Here is an 11,606-nt window from a genome sequence, read left to right as displayed (position 1 = left end):
GTACTGCACGAGAACAATGTGGTGGATGTCAGCTTTACATTAGTCGAAATAAAACGACCTCACGTGATATTTTCTAAGCGGTTTTTCCACTTCTCACTGTGAGAACCCCAAATCATATGCCAATTTTACACAACACCCCCAAATATAACAAGGTGCCAAAATGCACGTGAGTCTTAAACATAACACACTACTCTAATGCATTACATGTATCTGTAACTTGCATAGCTTGTAGTACTAGCATCTCTACCCATGCACTGCCAGTAACCATGGCAACAGAGGCAACATGGTGTTTATCAGAGTATCTTTTGGAGCTGCAGCATCAGAGCTTTCCAGGCCAGTGAGCGCTTAGGAAAGGAGAAAAGGAGAGGACACTGTTGAGGAACACTGGGATATAACCAACCCTAGTCCTCACAGGTTCAGGAAAAGTTCAGGATGAGCAGCAGGGCACAAAAAAAAGCCTCAGCTAAGAAGAAAACCTTGAGCGATACTACCATTACAATTACAACTGAGGGTTTTGTTTACTTTTACTTAAAGGATAAGTTCACCCAATAATGGGCATTCTGTAATCATTTACTCACCATTTTGTTGTTCCGAACTTGTATAACTTTATCTTCTTCTGCAGAACACAAAAGAAGATTTTGAAGAAAGTTGGCGACCAAAAAGTTATGGTTACTTACCATTGATTTCCATCAAATGGAGAAGAAAACCCAGATATATTTCTCACAACATCTTTTATATTCCACGGAACATGGAAATGATGACCGAATTTTCTTTTTTGGGGTAAACTATCCCTTTAAGATGTTTGTTGCAACTGATACACTCTTAATTATAAAGGTTCTTTATTGGCATGGTTCCTTGAATAGGCTTTAACATCTATAGAACCTTTCAATTCCGCAAACAGTTCTTTATAGTGGAAAAAGTTTCTTAGATGATTAAAATGTTCTGCACACCAAGAAAAAAAATGGTTCTTTTAAAAACTGTTGACTGAAAGATCCTTTGGGGACCCAAAATGGTTCTTCTGTGGCATCGCTGCAAACACCCTCATTTGCAACCTTTATTTTTATGAGTGCGCAGATGTCAATTTATGTGCTGCTCCAGGACCCAAACAGCAGATTCATACAATCAACGTGCTTTTTGTAGCATTTCAACTATCTAAACAATTTTTGCATGTTAAATTATTCATGCTGTACTATAGCCTACTCTTGTCTCCATGTCCTGCAAATGACTAGAGATAGAAATCGCAGAGGGAGACTGTTGTATGTCCCTGTGAACTCAGCACATTTATATTCTGTTTGTGTGTGTGTGTGTGTGTGTGTGTGTGTGTGTGTGTGTGTGTGTGTGTGTGTGTGTGTGTGTGTGTGTGTGCGCGCGCGCGCGCTGGTGGCCTGAAGTGCAGGACAGTTTGCTTCTGTCAATAGCAAAGTGATGACCCAAAACACACCCGAGCATTATCAGAAAGTACATCAGGACCAATGTTTCACGCTCAGACTGCAATCCATTGTCTGCATTTTCACCGCTGCCTGACCATACAGCACAGAGAACAATAGATACTGCATAATGGTGCAGAAGCAGCAGAAATGGCTCATATGTGGATATCATGATATAGGAGATGACACTATGTTTGGCACACGTCTAGAAGTGCAGTGGGAAGTTTTATTAGCTCATAGCTCCCTCTTCTGTCCATCAAGGCTACTGCAATATGGCCCAGATACAAACACAAGAGGTGCTGTAGTGTTGAATAATAGTGCTCTGTGTTAAATGCTTAGTTGTCTCTTATCATCACTCAGACCTCACAGGCTGAGAAAAGACAGGGAGAGAGAAAGATCAAGGGTAGAGACAGGAAATGTGAATGAGAGGACGTCAAGAGAGAGTATCAAATACCTGGCTGTCCAATAAGAAATCAGCTATTGTGCCATTCTAGTGGCCGCTTTCCTATAGAAGGACCAATACATCTGCCTCAGATCTGTTTCTGCTAAAAATAATAATAATAATAATAATACTACGCAAGAACTTCCGATTTTAAAGGGACAGTTCACCTAAAAATAAGAAGTCTGTCATCATTTACTCACTCTGTTTTTGTTCCAAACCTGTACCTCATACACCATTCACTTACATAGTATGGCGATGAAAAACGATCTAAGGGTGAGTGAATAGGAGAGTTTTTTTTTTTTTTTGTGGACTAATCCTTTAAGAAACCTGTCAAAAAAAAAAAGAAGAAAAAAAAAAAAAAACTTCGTTACCGGTTTTTGCAGATATAGATGTTGAGAGTAGAACAAAAGTTGAGATGTGCCCCTGACATAAGCAAATGCGAGAGACAGGATGGGGAAACCAGACTGTCAATACTTCAGAGACTTCTGTAAAATACCTACCGACTTCATGAGGGTTGATATTATTAAAAAAAAAGAGGGGCATTGTGAAAAGTGGATGATTCAGCAGCAGTCAGCCCACTCAGTGATGCAAATGACTCGAACAGAAGCCCTCTTTCACACTATCCAAAGCAAGTACTCGTTTCATCAGACTCTCTTCCCACAGTCTTTGAGTCATCTTTCTTGGCTCTTTATTTCATTCCTCTTGTCTTTTACAGGCTACAGCATTCAACAAATAATTCCTTCCTCTGTTTGCTGGTTAACACAGAGTTCCCTGTCCTTGCGAAATGACATCAAACCAAAGAAAAAATCGAATCATAATCTACTCCATTTACTTTCTTAACGCACATTCCTAGTCTTATGTTTGATTAATCTCCATCAGTGTTATTCTAGTATTATTTATTATAGTAGGCCTATTAATATTTTGAGTTAGGCTACCTTTTATCTTAGTCATTTTAGTACATTAACTTTATTTTTTAGGATGCTTTGCTTCAATTAACGATTGGTAATAGTTTTAGTTAACAATAACAACAACAATCTCGCTAGATTCATCAGTGCATGTTATTTCAATGGAAAAAATGGTAAAATGGGTTCCTAACACAATTTCATGTCGACTTCAAGAGATAATTTACTCAGCATAAATTACTTGCTTTACTCATTCCAAACCTGTATGACTTAAATTCTCCTGCAGATCACAGAATAATGTATTTTTTAGAATGTTCTACCCATATAAAGCCCATTGATTTTTATTTTATGAAGAAAAAAACATTTTCAAAATATTTTTAGTAACACCTCACAATAAAGTCCCATTAGTTAACGTTAATGAATTTACTTACATTAAGAATGAACAATACGTTATGAAAATGACAATTATTAGTGTGACAGCTCAGTTCCATTACATATTAACAGATGCAACTTTTGATTTGAATAAAGTATCAAATTAACATCAACTAAGAATAATAAATGATTTTTTATTGTTAGCATGTTAAAGGTGCATAACGCAAGTCTCTGAGTTTTTGCAGAACTATGCCCCCTCTGGCGACAAATAAAACTGCAACACTGCAACTGAACGCGCATGACGTCACGCCCAGTCTCAAATTCGGCCCGAATCCTTCTTATTTATTTTACTGTACAGGATTATAGAGGCAATCGCAGTGATCAGAGAAGGGCTCATTCAGCCCATCAGGCAATTGTTTAAGCATGTATGGGTTAGAAAAACGGGTATTTTTAACATGAAAAGTTGCATAATGCACCTTTAATTTATGTAGTTAACCTAACTAATGTTAACAAATAGAACCTTATAACAAAAGTGTTACCATGTCATCTTTATGTTTCACAGAAAGTAAGTCATACAGGTCTGGAACAACATGACAGAGAATGAATGAGGAAATCTCTTGGCGCAAAACCTCTCAAGTAAACAAGAGAAGAGTTTAAATATGTGAACAGCACTTAAGTTTCAGAGCGCCGTAGTGATGTTTGAGTGGAAGGACATTATTTACATATCTATGTAGCATCATCACTAGTAAGTGTAACTGAAAGGTGACAGCTGCAGCAGAAGAGGCGGAGCAACGGGGTCACTGGGGTTAGAGAGAGTGTCTGACAGAATTGGAATGGAATTTACAGCAAGTATGTGCCATGTGGCAAGGAGTGCGAGCAAACGGCATTCAACGCAGATCAGTGAATACTTCAGAACAATGCCGATGTCACAACAAGAGAGGCGCAAACTGATTTACTGGAGGAGAAATGCAGAACAGCTGAAACTGACATTTGGACAGTTTCAGTTTGGAAACATATGGGTCGAGTCATCCTATGAATGCTTTTGATGGTATTTGTTGGAGATCACAGTGATCTAAACATGATATAAAGGAAAGCACAACACTACAATCTCGAAGTATCAGTTGAGTAAAAGAGTTAGTTTACCCCCCCAAAAAAGACAATTCTGTCATTTACTCACCCTCATGTCAATCCAAACCATTTTGAAAAATGTCACCAGCATGTTTTCTGGATATACAGTGAAAGTCAATAAGGGCCCAATCTTGTTTAACGATTAAATTTGTTCAAAATATATTTTTGTGTTTGTGTGTGCGCGTGTTCGACAAAATGTTCATACATGTTTGTGTGAGTAAATGACAGAATTTTCATTTTTGGCTGAAATATCCCTTTCAGAAAACCACATTTTCTTTGCAATAGATCATTGCAGGATTCAAAATCTGACAACAGTGGCATATTTTTTAAATAGTCTTTATTAAATGAAAGAAATAAAACACTGTGATAAAATAATTGGGATTTTATATTACATTAACAAAAATGCAGATTCATTGCACATTGCGGTCTCTTAATGTTTGGTTTACAGGTCTGCGCTCGTCTCAGTCTGAAAGAAACCATAAAATCAGAAAGCCTTGTTTTACTGACACAGAAAAGAACCACGTTTTTTCAAAAGAGTCTAAAAAGATACCAAAAGCAAACAAGGCCGTAAACCTTGAAACCAGGGCAACCGTAACAATATTTAAGGGGAAAAAACCCTGACTACCACCAAACTAAATCACACATCCAATATTAATATGCCATTCTTTAGAAGGGAACATGCGAACGCTCTATGATGCCAGTGTATTAGGGATTTGAGCATATTTGGTTGAGGATGAAACAGAAAACACCATTAGTAAGTATTTGAGGAGTGTATACTGTTCATATGTGTTGGTCTGGTTATGGTATGCTGAGTTTCAGATTAGGATAAGCCAGTAGGTTTGTTTGTGTATGTGCAATGGACAATTAAAAGGCAAGTTCTAGATAAGTTCAAATCAGTTAGGTGTGTGTGTGTGTGTGTGTGTGTGTGTGTGTGTGTGTGTGTGTGTGTGTGTGTGTGTGTGTGTGTGTGTGTGTGTGTGTGTGTGTGTGTGTGTGTGTGTGTGTGTGTGTGTGTGTATGTTAGGAGGTGTGCTGAGGCAGATTCTGTGGTGGCTCAGCTGGCAGGTTATTCTTAACATCGCCATTCTGATCGACTGGGACTTTCACCACTAAAAGACAAAACAGGCCATGTTTACTGTGATGAAACATTTACCCTGAAATGGTTAATATAATCAGTTTTTAAAAAAATATATATTAAGGTTATAACCAAAGGCTGAATCATGGACTATTAATTTCATTCGTCTCACCTTGACTGTCTTCATTTGCTAGTTTCTGGATTTCATTTTGAAACTGGAGCTCTCCATTAGGACCCGAGGGAGGCTGTCTATTCACTGCCTGTTGCTCCTTTTGTTTTTGTGACATCTCCATTACTGCCTGATTAGAAGTAAAACAAGCTCTCAGCTCTCAGGCATCCAAAAAAATATGCCAAAAATACAATAATATGCAGTACAGATGTTGTAAGATCCATTTAAAAAAAATGTTTAGTATGGTATGGCTCAACATTAAGGTTTTTTGGCTTTCACTTACAACACGTGATTTTTTTTATGTATTTTTTACACAAACGCATACAAAAAACCCAAGGAATTTACCAATATGAACTTAAATTACATATAAAACTACCTACCTGCTGATATTCTCGTTTCTGTGCTTCTAGAGCTTTGCTTCTCTCTTTGAGAAGTTCCTGCTCCTGTTGTAATTTCTCTGCCCTTCTGCCAAGCTCCACCTCCTTATCCCGAAGTTCTACCTCGAAGCGCTGCAGCTCCTCTTCTGTGTACACTGGCTTTGTATCATCCAGCGTCTTAAATTGAGTCATAAAGAGTGTAGAAAGATAATGAGTTGGCACAAAACACTGCCATGTAAAAACAGAATAATGAATCCAGACATGCATCTAAATCTGGCTCTAACCTGCCATTCCTTTTGCTCATTAAACTCTTTCTTCTCTGTAGATTTGAGGAACTCTTCCAGGCTGACCAGCCTATCATGATTGATATCTACCTGCAGTGTGAGGAAGCAGTGAGAGAGGGGGAGGGAAAGCCTATTTCAGCAGTTATGGTTTGGTATGTAAAAGCCAACTGAAGAAACTAATTAAAAAAATAAGACATTAGGGCACTGAGTATTTAAAGCCAGATAAAAGAATGACTATTTCTTCATCTCATGCACCCTGAAGGAACAGGACAGATGGAGTCACTGCTGCTCCACACATTGGGAAAGTGTTAAAAAGCTGAAGGAGAGTCTGAGAATGGCCGATAAAGGCAATGAGTGCATTTACACACATACTACTACACCAGTTACGCTTAAACTGTCAACCTATAAAGCAATTCTGAACAGTGTTTCTTTTATCAGATAAAAGTTATAAATAGTTTAAACACAATCAGCAGATACACATTTTTGCAGATTATCAATTTTGCACTGACATTTTGGCGGCTTATTGAATGGTTACATTTTAAACAGCAAAATCAAAGAAATGTATCAAATTTCCAAATAAGTTTACATAGCGTTACGGCTTTTATGGCTGAATTTGGTCATTTTCAGTGTTTTGTTGTACATGCAAACACACTCAACAAGAGTGATTGAGAAAGAAAGTGAATGTTTTACGTTTTGCATGACATGCTCTCGCATCCTCAGCCTTTCCTCCTCCATCTCCATCATGTCATCCTCTTCATTCTTGGGATCATACACTTTCTCCAGCTAAGACAGCAAAAAAGAAAAGAAAAGATGGACACATTGAAGAGATAATAGCCACTTGCACTGATATTTGCTTGTTATGCTTTTATGGCTTTATCAAAAAATTGTCATCATGGATTCCAATGCTGAGGATGTTTTACTCAGGACAGCCACTAGAGCCTTACCGGCTGACTCGATTACAGCATAAAAGAGGCTTCTGTCACTGTCAATAACAGACTGTCATGACTCACCAACCTCAAATGTCAAACATTACCTCTTTAGCGAAGAGGGCCTCCAGCTCTTGCTCATCCAACACACCGTCGCCATTTGAATCTAGGAGAGAAAAAGCTATTCAATCAATTGAGCCTGCAAAACGGCTGCTTATGGTCTAACTGAGGACAAAAAGACTAACCGTGGAGCTTAAAGAAAGTCTTGGGATTGAACTCCTGTGGATCCAGCCCATCTGTCTCTTCCCAGACCTCCCGTAACTGATCCACGCTACCCTGAATGGATGGTGAGGAAAGAATAAAAGAAGAAAGCTTTACTAATAGAAAATGTGAAGTAAGCAGAAACGGATACAACTCTTCTCAGTCTATCTATCCATACATCTCCCATTCTTCATCCCTCTCACCGGAGCGTTAACTTTCGGATGTTTCCGGTGCTTTTCTTTCAGCTCTTCGATTCGCTTCTCCTCCTTCTCCCTCTTCTCTTGGTCCAGACTCTTCAGGTACTCCCTCCTCTCATGTTCTTTCAGCATCTCGTAGCGCTTAAACTCCTCATGGCGCTCCGCATCGTAATTCTCAAGATCTTTAGTGGCCTGACAAAAGCACAAAACAAATGCGTATGATTCTACAGACAGTTAAGCTGAGCATCCCCCCCCCCCATTTAAGGTTTTTATTTAGTTTATTTATAACCGTGTTGTTCCAAATATAAGACAAAGTTTTTTTCTTCGAAATAAATCTAAAAAAAAAAAAGTTGTCGTCTTATATTCTAGACCAGTGGTTTTCAAATTGTGGACTAGGGGGCCTCACTGATTTTAAGTTATTACTAGAATTAATTAATTGAAATGTTAATATGTTAAATACATTTTTTTAAACAAAGCACCACATCTCTCATATGTATTGTGATTGTTTCGGAGCAGCCCAAGCAGTTTCCCATCTTGCTGTGTGAAATACAGACTGAACGGTGTTAGGATACATCTTTCAGTTGGATATAGAAAACCAGTGTCGTTAAAAAAAAGTTTTGATGGATGACGACTGTAATGAAGGTAAAGAAGATTACAGTGACACAGGAGTTGTACATCAGGCATACACGAGCCCATTATTATTGATGCGCAAACAAACCATGTATGTGTGCTCTCGGGTCACTGGTCACTATAACATTGTATTTCTGCATGAGTTCATATATTCGCGTAGTAGGTGTCAAAATTAATGTACTTTGAGTGTTTTATAACGGATGCTCACCGAAGGATCAGTGGTGTTTATGTACACATGACCATCAGACGCTACAAACATAGACACGATTGCTTGTTCTGACAGAGGAACTGTTCATTGATAACATCGAGCCGCCTTCAGATCGCTGAGTTTCCACACATTCAGAATGTTATTCTTTTTTTCAATTGTATTTTGGAGTGTTTAATAACGCTGAATGGATTTACATGTCAGTAATAATACACCCACAACAATAGGTGGCGCCAAATACAAATAAAATAAGTGTGCCCAGAAATACGGTGTGTCAGATTGTACTGCTAGAAGATCACGAGTGCATAAATAGAGTTTTAAAAACGCAAACTATCTAAGAAAACCTTATCGTCTAAGAACCGCGTGACTCATGTTTGCGCGACCAAACTGAAATGTGAAATGGTACCCAGATTTTAAACTACTCTTGATGAAATTTTGGTAGGCTACATGGCTTTCACTACGAGACGGAGAGCCTAATTGTTATATAATTCAGATGGGCTACAGGTGATTTTTATGGTATGCCAAAAAGTGTTTATTTTGATCATTGGCACGTTTTACCAGTATTCACCATACTTTCAATACAAAAAATTAAATACGAAACACATGCAGTATGAAAATTATTTCCAAATAAAAGCATTTTCTTTATCAAACAGCCTTTTTGAAGGTACATCTTGAAAAAGGATGGGGGGGGGTATTATAATCAGGGTCATCTTATATTTGGAACAATAATACAGTATTTGTGTTTGTTTTTTTTGTATTAATTGTTATGTATTATTCTTTTCTAATTTTATTGTATTCCTAGGTATTTTATTTTACAGTTTTAATTTATGTAATTTGTAAGGGCTTTGCTAATTTACTGTGGAATATTAATTTGAGGCAAATGGGTCTGTTATCTCTCTGTGCAACTGTAGCATAATGTTAGTGATGGGCATTACTGTGGCGATAAGCAGCTCCAGGTCTTTGGCCTCAAATGTGTTCTGATTATGAGGATCCAGATGTTCAAACTGCTTCAACAAAGAGGCGTGATCCATCTGAACACCTGCAATCACAATAAAATATTTGTGTGTACATAAGCGTGGGAGTCACATCAACAGAATCAACAGATTTTCTTGCTCATCAGTATCACTTGAGTAATTCATAAACATACTCTGCGTATTGGTGCTGTCCAATTTTGCCTTCAGCAACATCCTGAGACGCGAGACCTCTTGCCTCTTCAGCTCATCCAGTCGAGTCCTCACATGATGGCCCACCAAATCCAGCTCCTTACTGAGGCGTCCGTTCTAAAGTTGAGTATCTTTCCATTAAAGACTTGAACTACAGATGAAGTTATAAAACTATACAAAGCACAAAGGTAACAGAGCTCAACACATTTTCAGCCACATTTGTATTTTCCCTATTAATTTTTTCCAGAGGGATTTCTCAGTGCTGAGATGAATCACATCATCACAAACTTAAATTTGTAGCAAGTAAAAAAAAGTATGAAAATCTAAGAAAAAGACAAGTTACAAGACTGTGTGCTATTCATTAGGTAATGACGACCTAGACATTTCAAATTGCATAAAAAATGTAAATGACTGACTTTAAGGGATAGTTCACCCAAAATTTTTAATTCTGTCATCATTTACTCTCCCTCAAGTTGTTTCAAACCTGTATGAGTTTCTTTCTTCTGCTGGACGCATAAGAAGATCACTCCAAGACAGTTGACGCTCCTCATTGATTTCCATTGTATGAAAAAAGTCAATGGGGCCATTCAACTGTCTGGTTACCCACATTCTTCAAAATATCTTCTTATCCAATCATACAGGATTGAAACAATTTGAGGGTAAGTAAATTATTTTTGGGTGAACTGTCCCTTGTATAATAAAAGTACAATACATTATAAATATAAAATACAATAGGTTTGAGCTATTAAGCTAAAATAAAATATATAGAAAATATAAACCAACAGAAGTTGGTTGTGAGAGTACAGTGTCCGACTAGTTTGAACTTTACTTCAACAGAAGCATATGATATTGCCTAAATCTCTGTTCTCATGGTAAATCTATCTTGAAGGATATCTATAACTCTATGGAGAGGATGAGTGGGCTTTTTACTATTGTGCTCCACAGAGAGTGTGGTTTACCTTGATGTCTTCTGTGTTGGCCGTCTGGAGTTTTTCTCTGAAGTGAGGGTCTGTTTCCAACACCTCAATTACCTCTCTGAGGTAACGGTCATAGTACAGACCAGTGTCCTGAAGTATACACATACAGCATAAACAAGAGTGCATGTCAATTCTGAACTAAATGCTAAACGCACATGACATGCTCCTGATCTGAGACCAGTCTTACCGCATTCTCTTCTGGTTTCTCCTCCTGAGGGGGCTCTTGTTTGCGATCTATTGGCACTGTCCACACCACCAGACACAGAGACAGAAGAATCAACCCTTTAAACCCGACTGTCATCCTTGGATATCTTGAAAATGCACAGATGGACATTTATTAGCCAGCCTTCACTTTCACCCTAAAGGAACACCTCGACACTGCAGAATCGTTAGCTTATATTTTTGTTGCGAGAACTGTCCCTTTAAGCACACATGTTCAAGTACACATCGATCACGACGACAGAGAATAGCCAAATAAGGGAAGTCTGTATGGCAGTTCGCGAAAACACACTGAATACGTTTGACAACAGAACCAACTTTTGAGAAAAAAAACCCGCCACAGATATCTAACGTTACAGCTGTCTGTAATGTCGTTTGGTCCTATTTAGTCTATATCAAATAAACAGCGAGTTCTCTTACCACAGGGTTAGATCCTGTTTGAGCGGTGAGTGATCCTATGCTATGATGACGCCAACAAATTACTCAGCACTGCTGCTTAAAAAACTGCGGCTATGGATTATGACGCAATCCAAACGCGACGCTACTTGCGCGCAAACCATGGACTAAAAAAGGTGCAAACATGAATTCGCCGTAGCTGTTTGTATAGTAACACTGTTTGTTATTAAAATTATAAATGTAATACATTTTTCTATAATTCCATTAAGCCAGTTTACCAAAAAGGCTCATTCAAACCTTTCGGAAAATCATGACATCCATGTAATGCAAGTATCGCGTAACAAATCAACTCGTTTGTAAAAAAATAAATAAATAATAATAATTAATAATAAAAGTTATTTCTTATATTATTTTTTATTTATAATAACTATAACAACAATAGTGTATATTACTATA

General features: G+C 37.8%; 1 protein-coding gene across 1 annotated transcript; it reads right to left on the bottom strand.

Moving 5' to 3' along the window:
• Window positions 1-4,061: 4,061 nt before the first annotated feature.
• nucb1 (nucleobindin 1) lies at window positions 4,062-11,291 on the bottom strand. Its single transcript, XM_081371904.1, has 13 exons — window positions 11,175-11,291; window positions 10,723-10,846; window positions 10,518-10,625; window positions 9,543-9,675; window positions 9,331-9,434; window positions 7,567-7,752; window positions 7,348-7,438; window positions 7,210-7,268; window positions 6,867-6,959; window positions 6,177-6,266; window positions 5,896-6,069; window positions 5,519-5,645; window positions 4,062-5,380 (listed from the first exon to the last, which is right to left on the bottom strand). Exons 2-13 carry the CDS (start codon window positions 10,834-10,836, stop codon window positions 5,292-5,294), a joined length of 1,368 nt encoding a protein of 455 aa, XP_081228030.1. The 5' UTR covers window positions 10,837-10,846; window positions 11,175-11,291; the 3' UTR covers window positions 4,062-5,291.
• Window positions 11,292-11,606: the final 315 nt, after the last annotated feature.

Source organism: Scardinius erythrophthalmus (genome assembly GCF_964197995.2).
Source record: "Scardinius erythrophthalmus genome assembly, chromosome: 1".
Lineage (NCBI taxonomy): Eukaryota > Metazoa > Chordata > Actinopteri > Cypriniformes > Leuciscidae > Scardinius > Scardinius erythrophthalmus.
Note: the sequence above shows the minus strand (reverse complement) of the source record. Positions and strands in the feature narration are given on the sequence as shown.

Excerpts from the sequence above, each read along its gene's own strand:
- nucb1 (XM_081371904.1), bottom strand. The coding sequence starts at position 10,836 with ATGACAGTCGGGTTTAAAGGGTTGATTCTTCTGTCTCTGTGTCTGGTG. Across the intron at positions 9,435-9,542 it reads GGACAGCACCAATACGCAGA|GTGTTCAGATGGATCACGCC; the intron begins GTATGTTTATGA and ends TTGTGATTGCAG. Across the intron at positions 7,269-7,347 it reads GACTTTCTTTAAGCTCCACG|ATTCAAATGGCGACGGTGTG; the intron begins GTTAGTCTTTTT and ends TTTCTCTCCTAG.